The sequence below is a fragment of the Amphiprion ocellaris genome, chromosome 7 (assembly GCF_022539595.1).
Source record: "Amphiprion ocellaris isolate individual 3 ecotype Okinawa chromosome 7, ASM2253959v1, whole genome shotgun sequence".
Classification (NCBI taxonomy): domain Eukaryota; kingdom Metazoa; phylum Chordata; class Actinopteri; family Pomacentridae; genus Amphiprion; species Amphiprion ocellaris.
Window position 1 is genome coordinate 27140539 of NC_072772.1, and position 17911 is coordinate 27158449.

At 41.6% G+C, this 17911-nt stretch overlaps 1 protein-coding gene across 10 annotated transcripts in view; it reads left to right on the forward strand.

Moving 5' to 3' along the window:
* fat3a (FAT atypical cadherin 3a) overlaps nt 1-17911 on the forward strand; it is a 251252-nt gene that overhangs the window by 76755 nt on the left and 156586 nt on the right. For all 10 annotated transcript variants that reach the window (XM_055012369.1, XM_035947739.2, XM_035947744.2 and 7 more), the window contains exon 2: nt 11034-14360. In XM_055012369.1, coding sequence (XP_054868344.1) covers nt 11051-14360 — 3310 coding nt within the window. In that variant the 5' untranslated portion in view covers nt 11034-11050. The remainder of the gene's footprint in view (nt 1-11033; nt 14361-17911) is intronic.

Below are 17911 nucleotides of genomic sequence, written 5' to 3' on the forward strand. Positions count from 1 at the left end.
GCACTCTGCTTTCTCATTTACTTAGTATTCATATACAAACACTTGTTTGTGACACCATTACTTTAGGGCTGTATCCACTTGATAGTATATTATGGAAGGCTGTGTATGGGCTGCCCACTGCCAGTCTAATTAAGAAGGTGCAATTTACTTTAAACCACAGAGGCCAAAAGCTATTAAAACATCTCGTATTACATCCCCAAGCACACACATATGCTCACCATATTAACACAATGTCTGATGTGTCCTTATTGTTATCTGTGCTAACTTGGAAGAGAGATGGAGACTCACTTTTTCCCTCTCATTTTTGTGGTGCAAAGTTCCCTCAAAAAGCATCCCAATCATAATGGCATACTGGACTTCAGATCTACAAATAATAATATATTTAGTGATGTTTCTAATTTGACATAAACACGACATGCACATGCGCCATGTGATGGCAGCAAAATACGGCAGTTCCTACTTTCTGTCTGTCTTTTCAATGTCTTTTGATTTATTTTTTTGTTCTTTTGACCAATAATCTCATACACGTGTTCACTTATGGAGGTACAGCCAGTGAGACTAGTTATTTGCCTTTTGCAGTTTTTTTTTTTCAATACTCAAATCATCATCGGATGATTAATTTCTCCTTTGTTTACACACGGGAACAGCTGTATGTGCTGAGCCGCACCTAGATACTCCCAGCAGTAAGATCAGAGATCCCCAAGGAAATAAGGAGAAGGAAAAGGTGATGGGGAGCAGGAGTAAAGTGCCAGGAAAGTAAATGATAATATGTAGCAACATTTGTTAATGCTAGATGGTGCCACCCTGATATTAAACTTTAAGTTGTTAGCATGCAGCTGTACTACCTGTTGAGGGACTTCTCACATGTCTTTGTGATAAATGTGTACATTCCCCCCTCGGTGGATGCCTGCAAGCTTTTACACACTGCTGTGTCACATCTACAGACTTCGTACCCACAGTTCCTCCTTATCTGATGGAGACTTCAAACATGCATCTTTGTTTTCCATTCTCCCTATCTTTACACGGTTTGTTCAGTGCCACACTAGAGACAATAAAAATCTGGATCTATTGTGTGTTGCATTCCAGGATGCATACACCTCTTCACCGCTCCCTCTGTTTGATCGCTCAGACCACATCTTGGTACATCTGCTTCTTGCCTACACACCTATGGTGAATAAAAAATCCCCCACCATTTGGAGTGTAAGGAAATGGTCTCAGGAGGCCAGTGAGAGACTGAGCGACTGTTTTGAATCAACGGACTGGGAAAGACTGTGTAGACCTCACAAGAAGGACATCAATGGTCTGACTTACTGCAACACAGACTGTATTATCCTCTGTGTGGAGAACATTGTGCCTACCAAGAAGATACTGTGTTTCTCCAATAACAAACCATGGGTGACTCCTGAGCTGAAGGATCTGCTAAACAAGAAGAAGAGGGCCTTTGGATCTGGGGACAGAGAGGAGACTGTGCAGACCAACTCTGTGAAGTGTTTCTGCACATCTTCAATCTGAGCCTCAGCCTGGAGAGAGTCCTGTGGAAAACTTCTTGTGTGGTTCCAGTTCCAAAGACTGCACACCCCGGGCCTCAGATCTGTCGCCTTAGCTTTGCACCTCATGAAGATCCTGGAGAGGATTGTATTGATCCACCTCTGACGCTTGAGGAGCTCATACATGGACCCACTGCAGTTAGCTTATCATCTACCTGCTGCACATATTGCGCTCACACCTGGAGAGCACAGGGAGCACTGTGAGGATCATGTTTGTTTTTTTTCCAGTGCATTTAACACAATTTCCAATTTCATTGAGCAGGTGTTTTTTATCCAAAGCAACATACATATGAGAGTAGATACAACATGAGGTTCTTAGGCAGAGGCAGCACTTAGGACCTTGACTAAGGGTCCTCACTGGACAATTGCGCCCTGACCAGAATTTGAAGCACCAGTCTCCCATGCCAAAGTTGGGGGTGCTAGTCACCGAGCAATCATCACTTCTCAGGGGGAAGCTGGAGAGAGTAGGTATGTGGAAGTAGGAGTAGACCTCCACCTGGCTGCATGGACCATTGACTACCTCACCAAAAGACCACAGTATGTGAGACTCTACAGCTGTGTGTCTGATGAGGGGGTGTGCTGCACGGGAGTTCTGCAGAGGATGGTGCTTGCTCCTTTTCTCTTCACCCTGTACACACTAGACTTCACACACAACACTGTGAACTGTCACCTTCAGAAGTTCTCCAATGGTACAGCCATCAGTGGACGTGTTTTAGAAGGGAACAAGCAGAAGTGAAGGGAGGTGATCCAGAATTTTGTCGACTGGTGTGAGCTCAACCATTCCCACCTAAACACCAGCAAGACAAGGGAGCTGGTGATAGACTTCTGCCGGAAATCACCCAGCATTACACCAGTGAACATCCACTGGCATAGAGTACAAGAACATGGGTGTTCACCTCAACCAGAAGCTGAACTCGCCCTACTAAACAGAATAGCAAATATTTTGACAATGTTTTTACTCCTCATAGCCTTTCATATGCAGTAATCTGCAACATGTAACACTGTTTTTATCATTCAGCTCTGCCAGTGCAGCTACATTGTTAATGCTGTTTATTTATCCTGTTGCTCTTCCAAGTCAACAACATCGCTTAGTCATTGTTTTTTTTCCCTGCCACAGTTCTGCCAGTTTACAACAGCGTCATTTAACACTATGTTCTTCTTCTTGTAACTCTTCTGAGGCCACATTATCTTTTAACACTGTTTTTTCTTCTCCTTATATCTCTTTCTGTTCTACAGTATCTCTTAATGCTGTTCTCCTCTCTACAGCTCTTCGGAAACAATCAATGTTTGCTCCCAGACAAGCCAACAACAAAATGTAAAATTGTGTTCTGACAGCTCTTCCAGATCAAACAACAACAGCAAAAATAAAACACTATTACCTTACGGCTCTCCATGTTTAATAACATCATGTTGAATACTGGTCTTGCACCTAGTAACAATTTTGACTGCAATAACAGAATTGTGGGTATATTTTTCTCCATGTCATGCTATACCTGTGCATATATGTAACTGTATATGCAAGTCATATCTGTACATATCCATATCTATGTAAATTCACCGTCATATACATACATACACACACATTATTTATATACATACATATTTTCCTTCTCCTTATTTCCTTGGGGATCTCTGATTTTACCACTGAGAGTATCCAGGTGTGGCTCAGCACACACAGCTGTTCCCGTGTATAAACAAAGGAGCTGTGGTTTAATGAATCCTCTTATGATGATCTGAGTATTTAAAAAAATGCAAAAGGTAATTAACTAGTCTCACCAGCTGCACCTCCATAAGTGAACACGTACATGAGATTATTGGTGAAAAGAACAAAAAATACAAGACATTATTTTGAGGCATCAGACAGTGAGGGATCGGTAAAATTTATCTAATCCAGTGAAACCATATTTTTTATAAGAGATCCTTTGTCATGATTTGCAGAAGGAGAACCCAGGTGTGGACACTAATGAGAACGAGGAGATCAGAGACTTGGTGCAGAAAGTGTTTATTTACAAATAGTGAATCAACCAGGTTGAACTTCTATATACAAAAACAGAAACCACACTAACAACTATGTGAACTGGTGAGGGGAAACTGGCAAGCTAACTCAACAGAAGGCTCAGCTAACAACAGAAACTGAATACTGAAAAGCAAGAACACAAACTGACAGAAGGCAAGGGAAGCTACACCTGTAGTACATAAGCTACCGGGAAACACAAGACATAAATGATTGTCTGATCTAAGATACGGGGTGTAAGGAGACCAAAGCAAAGTACAAGAAAGCAAGGAAAAAAACTTAACTGACAGAGCCAGGTAGGAAGGAGGTAAGGAGTAAAACCAAATGACTAGTTCAGAGTCTGGAGATTGTTGCAACGGGAACAGGTACCAAAAGATCTAGTGTGGAGAGGGAAAAACAAAACAGCGAACCAGTCTGAACATGTATCAAAGCTAACACTCTGCCAGAGAGTGAGGTCTGAGCTTGGGTTTTATAGAGAGGAGTGTAATTGATGGCAGGTGAGGCAGTCTCTACTCAGGTGCTACTGATTCCTCCTGATTAGGCAGCTGCTCAGAGGGGAGAATGGGAAAGGAGGAGCAGAGACTGGCATCAATCAGGTGCTGCAGTAGGGATCTTGATGTCTTTAATGTAGTTTTTAAATAATTGTGCCATTTGCAACTGAAATGTTTAAATTTGTAACTGTGCTACTTGCTGGACAAAAATGGACAAAGATGATTTGCACATAGATTTGTAGTTACACATCTATCTGTTTTTAGGTGAAAAAAATTCACACAAAAGTCAGTTGCACAGTGTGCAACAAATATGAGTACACCCTTGTACAATATTAAGTGTATAAAATTGTATCACCTCTCAAAAATAAATTTTTTTTCAAGTAATTATCAGTATAGTACTTACTTTGTAATACTAATATTATTAATGATAACTTTATTTATATAGCACCATTTAGAAACAGAAAAATCAGTTGCACAGTATGCAACAAAGTGCTTTACAGACAAGGCAAAAATAAAGATACTCAGCAAGACATTGAACAACAGCACGTTCAGCCAAAAGAAAATAAGACCAAAAAGGCACATATGAAAAAATTGTGTTAAATACGGTAAAAGATTTACAAAATAAACCAACACAATAACACCAGATAAAACAATAACAGGACCAAAAAAGCAATATCCAATTAAGAAAAATGAACACATGAAATTAAAGAAAATAGAAGGTACAACCATAAAGACAAGGTAATAATAATGGTTAAGGTACGTGTCTGCTAGATCTGGCAATGTCCCGCATCCCATTTATTGTCTATGTGAAATGTACTGCGTTGCATGCTGCTCTGAATGCGGTGCATTTGAAGCTGCGATCTGGTGCTGTCACAGTCCTGATGAGAGAGGACAAGGAGCAGCTGTTGGACTTTTACACAGCTGCAGCTAATTCCTCATCCTTCTCTACTATAAAGACCGTCGCTGCATGCAGTGCAGAGGCCCCCCCCCCAACATCACTATTAGTGAGTTCAGGCCTTAGTTGGCATTTTTGTTAGTATTTTTTGTATTATTGTTAATAAAACCCTATTTATGCCAGTCAGCCTGTCGTCTGCTCTGTGCGACTCTCATTTTGGGTTCAATTTTCCCCTAAACCGTAACAGGTGCCTCTCTACGGAGTGGGCCACAGCTCATTTGCATAAAATAGTTTTTCAGATTTTTGAATCCTGTAGGGAGCAACAGAGTCAAAGATTGTTTGACAGGTATTACAAATGGAGTCCAACTCCTCTGTGATAAAATGATAATTAGTGGCAGTTAAAGAAGCAGCAGTGAAATGCTCAGGAATCATGCTTGTGGACAATGATATAAAAACCCAACGGCAACTACAGAAACCATACGTTTCTGTGGTTTCTGTAGTGCTAGCCTCATGTACCCTTGTGGAGAAGTAAATTAGATAAAACCAGGTCAAAGATGTGACCTTTCAAATGTTTGTTTTCATGTACTGCCTGCATGAGGCTGAAAAATACTGAAGTATACAGAAAGTCAGTCCCAAAATTCTGAGATGGCCAGCTCACTTCAGATAAGAAATGAGAGATAAGGTTTAGCTACAGTAGGCTTGTGGTAAAAAAAAAAAACAAAAACAAAACATTAACACAGTGGGGATGATAGCTCCTGTTTATGGGTCGCCTGCTAAGCCAGCAATGAGCTATCTGGGTACTTTCTAACCCTTAACCAAGGTGTTAATGCTAACAGCAGAGGTTTCCTAGTATTAATGAGGAAGTACTTTTAGACCCAAATCACAGTTTTCCCCGAACCTGAACCTTTACCTAATCTAACTTATACACATAGTCTTATTTTGAGCAGACTGGTTAGCAAACAGAATAATTCTTTTTGTAACTGTGATTTTAAGAGATTTTAAAACAACTTATCCTACTCTTCAATGGTCCAATCATAAAATGCTAATATGAGATGAGAATGTTTTATTAAGGTGTGGAAGGCTGAATGCATGCTGAAGTTCATACTTTCATACCTCCTTTACAATTGCTGCCCTGACTAACCGCTGAGAGTTGCGTTTGATGGAGAGACCATGCCCGGCTTGAGTACCTACAGTGGGTTGCAAAAGTATTCACACCCATCACCAAAACTCAATTTCTCAGAACAGAACAAAGCAAAAGTGAGTTTCACCTGTTTATATGAAAGGAAATAGCACAGACACAACAATCCATCACTGTTTTTGTTCGTAAACACTCTTTACTATGAATAGATTGCAAAAGTCTGTATTTCATTGTTGCAAAAGTATTCACACCTTTGCACCGAAGATGTTATTTTGAGTCGAAAATGATTGCACACTATAAACTATTGTGTCACAGTGTCACAGGACTGTATTCAGTCACTTGTGACTTGTATAGGCTTGATTTCTCCTTATAAATAGTGCCCAATATTCACCTGTCCACAGTCATCCCATGGTTGTCAGCAGACAACAGTCATGAAGTCCAAGGAGCTGTCAGAAGACCTGAGAAAGAAAGTTGTAGAGAAGCATAGAGATGGGCAAAGCTATGTAGCCATCGCAAGTTCACTCAATGTGCCAAAAAGTACTGTTGCATCACTGGTCCTGAAGTGGAAGCGCCATGGTACCACTATGAACCTCCGGAGAACAGGGCGTCCCTCCAAGATCACGGCAAAAGGCAAGATGAAACTGCTCAGGGAAGCCAGAGCAAACCCCTCCGTCACTCTTGAAGACCTGAAGAAGTCTCTCCAGGGTGCTGGGACTAACGTACACAAGTCCACAATATCTCGCACTTTACACAAGGAAGGTCTCTATGGGCGTGTCGCAAAGAAGAAGCCATATCGGAAGAAACAACATCTCAAGGCTCGTTTGCAGTATGCTACCACAGATCTGAAAGACACTCCTGCGATGCGGGAAAGTGTGATCTGGTCAGATGAAATGAAAATAGAACTTTTTGGCCTGAACACCAAGAAGTACGTTTGGCGCAAAGCCAACACAGCTGATGATCCGGCTCATACCATCCCTACCGTGAAACATGGAGGTGGGAGCATAATGCTCTGGGGCTGTTTCTCTTCCTCCGGTCCTGGTGAGCTTGTCGGTGTGCAAGGAATTATGAATAGTGCGAAATATATTGACATCCTGGAGAAAAACCTCTTCAAGTCTGCAAAAAGCCTGAACCTTGGGAGGAAGTTCACCTTTCAGCAGGATAATGATCCAAAACATACGGCTCGAGTGACACAAGAATGGCTCAGGAAGAAGAAAGTGAAGGTTCTAGACTGGCCCAGTCAAAGCCCAGATCTCAACCCGATAGAAAACCTGTGGAGGGATCTGAAGATTGCCGTCCACCGAAGGTCACCAAGTAACCTGACTCAGCTGGAGCAGTATTGCAAAGAGGAGTGGGCGAAACTGTCCAAGGACCATTGCGCAAAACTCGTTGCTGGCTATCCAAAGTGATTGGAAGCTGTTATTGCTGCTAAAGGAGCTGCAACCAAGTACTGACTGTGACTTAATGACTTAGTGTGAATACTTTTGCAACAATGAAATACAGACTTTTGCAATCTATTCATAGTAAAGAGTGCTTATGAACAAAAACAGTGATGGATTGTTGTGTCTGTGCTATTTCCTTTCATATAAACAGGTGAAACTCACTTTTGCTTTGTTCTGTTCTGAGAAATTGAGTTTTGGTCATGGTCGTGAATACTTTTGCAACCCACTGTATAACCGTCAGTTAAACCTGAGCTGATTTCCCTTTGCACCAGTTTGCCAATGCAATGCAAGAAGCAGACTTGACTGTTAGTTTGTGTTTGGAAACAGATAATGACACTTTCTGCTATTTTAGTTTTGCGAATTTAGTGTGTACGATAAGCCGTTGCTCTCAGTGCAGTAACTTGACAACAATGTTTATGCTGTGGAAGCACAAAAGGTTTGAAGTTCATTTTGCTGTTGACCTCTTTGGAAAACAGGAGATTTAGCTGATACAAAATTGCAGAGTGAATTTCAGTTGGTCTGCAAAAACAAAACCAGCATTCAGATGAGATGCTTCTTTAAAAAGGAATGGAATAGAAGTCCTGTTGCCTTCTATTGAAGCATTTATTACCATGATCTGGAAGACTAAGAATCTGAACAAAAAACAAAATTAGTGTTCTGATTCTAAAATTGAAAACCAAATAGTCGTTGAATGAATATCAGATTGGCTGAATATTAGGCCCTCACCCTACTAAACAGAATTAAGACATGCTCACAATGGAGGTGAAATGGAGTCTTGAGCATTCCACATTAGTTGGCACAGTTCTTACCTCTCTAGAACTCCTGGTGGTAGTGCAACAATTTTCATAAATGCTGCCTGATGCTTTGCTATATTGCTAATTTTGTTAGCAGAAGATTGCCACCTTGTAGAGACTCAGAAAATCTGTAACAAATATGGCCACATCATCTGCATGCTGATATTTTGCCAAGTGAATATCTTTTTGTCTGGTCTTGTCTTAGTATGGTGAACTACAGTTCATCTAAACCGATGAACTACAGTTCATCTAAACTTCTCGAGGGTATAGCAACTGAATTGGTCTCCTAAGTATAGTCCCTGAAGAAGTACAAACAGCACATGAACATACAAGTCCATCATGACCTACACTGCCAGTCAAAAATTTGGACACACCTTCTCATTGAATGATTTTTCTTTATTTTCATGATTGTTTACATTGTAGATTCTCACTGAAGGTATCAAAACTATGAATTTACACATATTGAATTATGTCGCAAACAAAAAAGCGTGAAATAAGTCAAAATGTGTTTTATATTTTGGATTCTCTAAAATGGCCACCCTTTGCTTTGCTTACTGCTTTGTACACTCTTGGCATTCTCTCGATGAGCTTCATGCACCAGCTCTGCTTTTTGTGCTAAAATCTTGCCAGACCAAGTTGGCAGTTTGACACTCTGGTTCTGAATCTCAATCTTGGTTATTGATGAAGGTACACACTGGTTGGGTGACAGAATTCACAATCACTGCTTGCTTTCAGTAATGGTTGGTATACGAGATGATTTTGGTTGCAGAGTCACAGCCACTACAGTGCTAGGTGTATATCAAATAAAGGCTTTCATGTCTTTCATATGTATTGTGGATGGCCAGATTCAATATCTAGGTATTAACTTTGGGTGTAGCCACTGTTTATTAGCACAGCTAAAACTGCAAAACAGTGATTACATTGAGCTGTAAGTGAGAGTGACAGCTTAAGTGTTTGCATTTTTAAAAAATATTCTATGCAAAGGGGCATTTTCAAACTACAACTGGTGGTTAAGCCTCTCTAGTTCTGAAGCTGGATTCAGATTTTGTAAAATATTCATGGAATACTAAAAATAATTTAGGAGTTTGCATAATGTTGTCGCCATGAATGTGTGCATGTTTTACACAGTCCAATTAAGCAGTTTCACCAAAATGACCAGCACCATCTGGAAACAGTGTAGGTCTAGATATGAACACAGGGCAGTGGTGAAGGATCAGACAGTGGAGAAAATGTTCATTTTGATGCACACTGATCCTGTGGTTTATGGAAAATATCAGCATGTGTGTGGGTTTTGCTTTGTCAGCATGTGGAGTGGTAACTATGGCATGGTGAAACTAACCGCCTTACAAGCAGGCTTTTCTCTCTGTGTGAGCAGTTGCTATATTGCTGTGGAGGAGCAGAAGCAACGTATCCAAGCTGTGTAGTCAAGTGGTTGCTGTTTGCCACCAGTTCAAAGCCAATTAGCATGTCAAGCTAATGAAAAGCTAATGAGAGAGAGAGAGAGAGAGAGAGAGACTTAAGTCATTTTGTTCCAAATGGGAATTTAATTTATACAGCTCTAAGGGTTAATTTGCTGTTGAAGCATTATTACTGTGCCTCATATTGACCCAAACAAAACTGAGTGAGATTGAGATTGCAATGACAAACTTTCAGTAGGAAAGGTCCTCGACATTGCCGACCTCCCACCCCTCCTCTACAATCACTTACTGACATTGATACCAAGACGGCAGTTTAAGGTCACAGAAAGACTGAAATATTGTTTTCTGCATTTCACTCAGATGTTTTGTAGCCCTTCACTGAATAGCTGTTGTATTTAAATGCAGGTTTAGGCATCAGTTTGCATTATTTCAGTAGAGGTAGTTTTTGGTCATGTGCACAAAACCATTTTTTTTCTTTCAGTCAGAAGCTAAGAGTAAAATAGTTTGTCCTCTTGAATTAGCAGTCTGCATGTGTGTTGAACTGTATACATTGTTGAGAATTTGTGGATTTAACTGTCTTTCAGCACTGAGTTATTATAAGTCTTTCTCTTCCCCTCCATCCCTTGTGGTGAAAAGCGCACACTCATCAGGATGCAGACTGCTGTGGCACTCCTATGGCCACAATTGGCTTTTACTGGATTGGGCTTTCCTCCCAAACCCCAAATGGGCACATATTTAGTTGCGTTCAGAACACAGTTATTTTTATTTTTTTAAAATAGGGGGACAAAATTTGAAAGCAGCAGCTACATGCCTCTCAGTTTCAAAACTATGTCTGGTTTACTTCTTTACATATGACATGGTTTTGAAATGCAGAGCTGCAGTTTTCATGTATTTCAGGAAAAAGGTTATGATAGGGTCATAGTGTAGAAGCCCATCATTTTGTCCTCTGCATATTATTTTCCTTAGTGTTTGTTTTGGTGATGTTACACTCTTCTTCCTAGACATACAATTATTTTGTTCTTTCTCAAACCAGCTCTGGTTTTTCTGAACATTGCAATTGACTGCCACTGTCCAAATAACACACAAGAAGGATGTCAGCCTTAATTTGGGGTGCTCAGTAACTGTGGATTCCCCCCCCCCAACTTCCTACTTCTAATCAGTCTCCTCCATCCAATGGATAATTAGTAAGGACTGCGAGGTGATAGCTCAAGTAGTGGATATGTGGATGCCTTTTGCCACTTTGAATCACTCCACTTGGAGCCTAACTTTCTCTCCTTGCCTCTATCTTTTTTTTCAGGATGGGGATATGATGGAATGGATGTGAAGATGGGCCAGTGGGCATGCATGCAAGCCCTTCTCCTAGGGCTGGTCCTGCTGCTGCCGTTGCTGTTCTTGAAGCCACCACCCTGCTACGGCCAGAATACCCAGGGAGCTCCTCAGGATGGATTCCACTTTGGCTTCACTCAGTCTGTCTACCATGCCACAGTTTATGAAAACTCAGCAGCACGCACGTATGCCAACAGTAAAATTAAAATGGGAATTCACCTGGCCCAGCGCTTCTGGGAAATTCGCTACAGAATCACCTCTGGTGATGATGAAGGGTTTTTCAAGGCAGAAGAGTTTGTGCTGGGTGACTTCTGCTTCTTGCGCATCAGGACTAAGGGTGGTAATGCAGCCATCTTGAATCGAGAGATTCAGGATAATTATGTATTGACAGTGAAAGCCTCTGTCAAGGGAGAGGCCCTCCTTGAGACCTGGACCAAAGTCAGCATTCAGGTCTTGGATATGAATGACCTCCGGCCCTTGTTCTCACCCACCACATACTCCGTCACCATAGCGGAGAGCACCCCTCTCAGGACTAGCATAGCACAAGTTACAGCCACTGATGCAGATATTGGCTCTAATGGAGAGTTTTACTATTTTTTCAAGGAGAAAATGGAACTCTTTGCTGTACATCCAACCAGTGGAGTTGTTTCACTCAGTGGAAAGCTTAATGTTGATGAGCAGAACCGGTATGACTTAGAAATACTGGCAGTGGACCGTGGTATGAAGCTCTATGGAAATAATGGGGTCAGCAGCACAGCAAAGCTTTTTGTCCATGTAGAGTGTGTGAATGACCATGCCCCAGTAATGAATGTAGTCACCCACACCCCCTCATATCTGGATAAAAACACTGTGTATGGCATGGTCACTGTCGAGGATCAAGATGAAGGCTTAAATGGAGAAATAGATTCAGTGTTCATTGTGGGTGGAGACCCCTCAGAGAAGTTTTTTGTAGAGAGATCTGTAGAAGGCACATTTGCCATTAAAGCTTTTGAGTCAGTAAATTGGGAGATTTACCCTTTTGGCTGTAACCTCACTTTGCAGGCTAAAGACAGGGGAACCCCACCAAAATTCTCTGCTGTCAAGGTTGTTCACATAATGGTCGAGAAAAGGCAAACAACAGAAACTAAGTTTGAGCAGGAGTTTTATGATATTAGTCTCAATGAAATTTCTCCACCAGGTACAATTTTAGAGGTCGTTAAAATCAGACCAGAACCAGATGATGCAGAATATATTCTGATAACCTCTGCAGATTCAGCTTTTTTTCAGATGAACACCATAACAGGTGTAATCTCCACCACTCGCTGGTTCACTCAGGTGTTCCAGGATGTCTTTAATCTTGAGGTATTAGAACTAGATAGTGATCTCAAAGTTAAAGTGCGAATAACTATTGAGGATGCCAATGATAATACACCAACATTTGCTCAGTCTTCTTATGAGGTGTTTGTCAATGAAAGTGTATCAGTTGGAACCAATGTATTAACTGTGTCTGCAGTAGATCAAGATAAAGGTGAAAATGGATACATAACTTACAGCATTTCCAGCCTGCAGCCATTACCCTTCAGAATCAATCAGTTTTCTGGTGTTATCAGCACCACTAAAGAGTTAGATTTTGAATCCTCACCCGAGAGTTTTGTGTTTGTTGTAAGAGCATCTGACTGGGGTTCACCATACAGGCGAGAGAATGAAGTCAATGTAACAATCCACCTGGAAAATGTAAATGATAACCAGCCATTGTTTGAAAAAGTAGCATGCCAGGGAGTGATTTCTGGGGAATTCCCAGTAGATGAGGTGATTACCACAATGTCTGCGATTGATATAGATGAGTTAGAGTTAGTGAAGTATAAGATCATTTCAGGGAATGAACAAGGATATTTTGATCTCAACCCAGATTCAGGGATCCTTGCACTGCAACATTCACTTGCCACAGCCAATCCAAAGAACAATGTTTTTAGCTTAAAAATAACTGCCACTGATGGTGAGAACTTTTCGGATCCTATGTTTGTTAATATCTCAGTTGTTCATGGGAAATTCCCTCCCAAGCGACTGACCTGTGAAGAAACAAAGGTGGCCCAAAAATTAGCTGAAAAGTTACTTAAAAAGTCCAAAGCTAGCACCAAACCTAAAATTGAGGAAGGTTTTATTGACCTTTTCTCTGTCAATCGACAAACCCCCCAGTTTGACAAAACCTTTCCCACGGATATTGTTGTGCTTGAAGACCTTAAGGTTGGCTCAACTGTTTTCAAGGTTAATGCCTACGATGGGGATACAGGATTCAATGGTCAGATTCTATACTCTATTTCAGATGGAAACACTGACAGCTGTTTCACCATTGACATGCACACTGGCCTTATCAGTGTTTTCCTGCCGATGGACAGAGAAAAGAGAGATCATTATCTCCTCAACCTAACTATCTATGACCTTGGCCTTCCACAGAAAACTGCCTGGCGTTTGCTTACAGTCTACATAGAGGATGCAAATGATAATGCACCTCAGTTTTTGCAAGAAGGAGGCTATAGAATTGTCATACCTGAAAACACTGCCATAGGTACAGATATCATCCAGGTTGAGGCCACTGACAAAGATCTTGGACCCAATGGGAAGATTGTGTACTCTCTTTTGACAAGCACCACCCAGTTCGGTATCAACTCCACTAATGGGATCGTGTATGTTGCCGGCCAACTGGACAGGGAGTTTGTTTCTACTTTTTGCCTGAAGATTGAAGCTCGGGACAAAGGAGAAAAAGGGACCCAGAAGTTTTCTGTTACCACTTTGAAAATCATATTGGAGGATGTAAATGACTGTGCCCCTCTATTTATCCCCAGTGTATACAGAGCAAGGGCTTTAGAGGATCTTCCAGTAGGAACAGTTGTGGCCTGGTTAGAAACCCAGGACCCAGATATGGGCTTTGGAGGCCAGGTCCGGTACTCTCTAGCCAATGATTACAATGGGTGGTTTGAGGTTGACAGGGCCAGTGGAGCCATTCGGCTCACAAAGGAGCTGGACTATGAGACCCAACAGTTCTACAACCTCACTGTGAAGGCGAAAGACAAGGGAAGACCTGTTTCTCTTCTCTCTGTCACCTTTGTGGAGGTGGAGGTTGTAGATGTGAATGAAAATCTCTATGCTCCATACTTTTCCCACTTTGCGTTGACAGGAGTAGTTAAAGAGAATGCCCGGATTGGAACTACCGTACTTCAAGTTACTGCTAATGATGACGATGCTGGAAGAGATGGAGAAATTCAGTATTCCATTCATGATGGGAGTGGACTTGGACGATTTGCCATTGATGAAGAGACCGGTGAGTTTTTTGAAAATTGTCTAATGTGTATCTTGTGGTTTGCTGGTGGTACAGTGTTCATCATGGGACTTGATTGAATACAGAATGATATGTGTCAAAAATTTCACACTATTTTTTAGCTCTTCTGCTGAAAATAGGACGCATCTCTGAGCTCACCTAAAATTTCAGCTGAAGGCAAATACAAATAGTAGAGAAGTTTTTCCTGGTACAACAGACAAATTGTACTAGTGTGATGTTGAAACTTAAAACCTGTATTGTGCAAACTCAATAGATTTTCAGTGATGTAGGAGACATTTTGTAACCAGTTATTAAGTTAAACAGTTTGCATTTTCATAAATTAAAATTTTAATGATGTAGGAGTTGTAGGTGCTTTTTTTTAAAAAAACATTTCCCTACCAGGTAATTAAAGTTTTTTTTACTGAAAAATCACAAGACACATATTGAGCTAATGATCAAGGAAAGTGCATCACCTATTGTAGCACCAGTTACAATTCAAATGGTCTCAAGACGCTTCACAGAACCCATTTGCCTGAACCCTCAGAGCAAGCCCTAAGGCGACAGTGGAAAGAAAAAACTTCCTTTTTACGGGAAGAAACCTTGAGCAGAACCCGGCTCATATGGGGAGACCCATCTGCCGCTGGCCAGCAGGTTGAGAGGGACAGGTAGAGGGAGTGGAGGAGGGGCAGGGAGCGGGAGAGAGATGGGAGAAGAGGTGGGTGGGGGGCAAGGAAACATATAACACACATTGAGATATGTGTATTACCAGAGTAACATAAACGATACATGCAAGTACAAGCCAACATTGAAACTGATTCATAAATTTACTGTTACAGTGTAAGGCTCTGGCACAAGTAGAAGTAGTAAGATACAAACAGTGTGTAGATGAGCTTATCAAGTATGGGAAGGGCGATGCAGAGTAGATTAGTGGAAACAGGCAGCTGGAAGCAGTGGGATGGAGGAAAGTCATGCATGATAACAATAACAGATGATACATACAAAGTACAAGGCAACATTGATGATGATTCGTAAGTTTACTCTTATGGTGCAGGGCTCTAGCATTAAATATACTACATATATAGTTGGTGGTAAGACGCAAACAATGTGTATACGAGCATATACAATATAGTGAGGGCGATGCAAAGTAGATTGGTGGAAATGGGCAGCTGGAACCAGTGGGCTGGAAAGACAGCAACAGCATCCCACAGTGGACATGATGGAGACTAAGCCAGTTGGTGGAACAGCAGCCACAGATCAGAAGCATCAAGCTCCGGGACCAGGGACACTCGGAGAAAGGACACAGGGGGAAACAGAGTGAATGTAATGCAATAATGGTATATATAGTAAATACATAGGTAGTTAGAGAAGGGCTCAGTGCATCAAGAGAGGTCCCCCAGCAGCCTAGGCCTATAGCAGCGTAAGTAGGGGCATAACTAAGGGATGTCGAAGAAGAAGTCAGTTGTGCCCCGTATATGTGGACTCCAAGTGACCCTCTTGGGGTCACCTGAGTCAGCCCTAACTATAAGCTTTGTCAAAAAGGAAGGTTTAAAACCTGGTCTTAAAAATAGAGAGGGTGTCCGCCTACCGACCCCAAACGGGAGCTGGTTCCACAGGAGAGGCGCCTGATAACTGAAGGCTCTGCCTCCCATTCTACTTTTAGAAGTTCTGGGCACATCAAGTAAGCCTGCAGTCTGAGAGCGAAGAGTTCAGCTAGGATATGGTACTATAAGGTCTTTTAGATATGATGGAGATTGGTTGTTAAGAGCTTTATATGTCAGAAGAAGGATTTTGAATTCTATTCTGAATTTCACAGGAAGCCAATGAAGAGAAGCCAGTATAAGAGAAATATGATCTCTCTTGCTAACTCCTGTTGGTACTCTTGCTGCAGCATTTTGGATCAACCGTACGTGTGTCTGAGAGTTATTGGGACATCATGATTGTAAGGATAGTAAACCCATTAACCCTCATACCAGGCCTCTAGGAATATGCTGCTTAGGGGGGAGTGGTGGAGGATGCAATTGGTCATGAGTACTTTAGCACCAGAAAGCAAGTCTCTGCCGTTCACAGCCTTCCCTAGGGGAGGTCTGCAACCTCACAGTTTTCAGATCTCAGGAGATCTGCATGGAAGCCAAAGGCAAAGGGGTTCTATTGTCAAGAGGCATGATGGGCTGTTCTGAGGCTGTTTTGGGAGGGAGCACACTCAGGATTTATTCATGCAACCAAACTCCAGCTCCAGTAAATTAGTGTAGCTGTGTTTTGAAGGAGCGGTAGTACATGTTGCTGAAGTTGCAATAAATGCTGCAGCCATCCACAAGCATGTGCAGTTTCCCTGTTACACAGAAATAGTATACATACATGAATAAATAAATACATGTTGGTGTTAGGCTAAGGTTATTGATAAGAGGTTTGTTGTGCCTCCTTGTCTGTGACTGACACGTATCATAGCATTTTTCTCAAGTCAGATTAACTTTAATACTCTGCTCTAGCTGACAGATATGGCAGAGATACAATCTAAAAAAAACTGAGCAAGAAATAGAGCCATCGCAACAAATCATAATATTAGCTACTTTGACAGTGGATAAGGCTGCGGTAATGGCTAGCTGCCAAGTTAGGACGCAGCAACAGATTACCCTGAAACAGTGTCTGAAAAACAATAATTGTTGCTTTAGGGTGTGGGCTTTATTAGGCAATGCAGGAATAGAACAGAAAAAGACTAAACAAAACAAAGAACAAAGGCAGATATAACTGCAGGGGTCCGTTTCACAAAGCAGGTTCAACAAACTCTGAGTGTAACCCTGAACTCTGAGTTGATCTACTCTGAGATAGGAAACTCTGAGTTTCCGGTTCCAGAACAGCTGATTTGAGTTGGTTTAGTCAACTCGGAGCAGTTTCACCTGGAGTTAAGCGCGTGCACCACAACTATAAAAAGACAGTATCAATGGAGCCACAATTCGACGAGTCACCATGGCAACGGGGAAGCAGAGGGCTGCGTTTTTCACCCCACTTGAATTGGAAATCTTAATGCGCTCACATGACGAGTTTGAACATGTTTTTAGAAAGAAGTGCAACACCGCTGCAGCTGCAACAGAGAGTGAGACGGTGTGGGAGAACATTGCTGCTGGGTCAGTGCATAAGTGTAAATGTAGTCCTTTGCAATCACAGTAATATTACAGGGGAAAACTGTTTGAATGATAGCCTATTAAGTTATTTCATTTAGGCGCAATCCTGCGGGGGAGAAGCACACGTGGCAGCAGCTTAAGATGAAATACAAAAACACTCTCTGGGAAATCCTCAATGAAATTAAAATTACTAATCCAGTCTGAGGTTGCAACACAATGTCATTAACAGAATATGATTTAAAATTAATTTAACAGATCTCTACATCATTCACCTACAATCCTGGGGAACTCCTCCTTGATGGCTCGGACAGGTTTATGTCCAGGGAAAATGACAAAGATGGATAAAAGTCGTTTCAGGGCCAGACACACTTTTCTGACCGTCCTGCATACAGTTGCCATACTGAAGTGCTCTGCATCTCCGACATTATAGAAAAA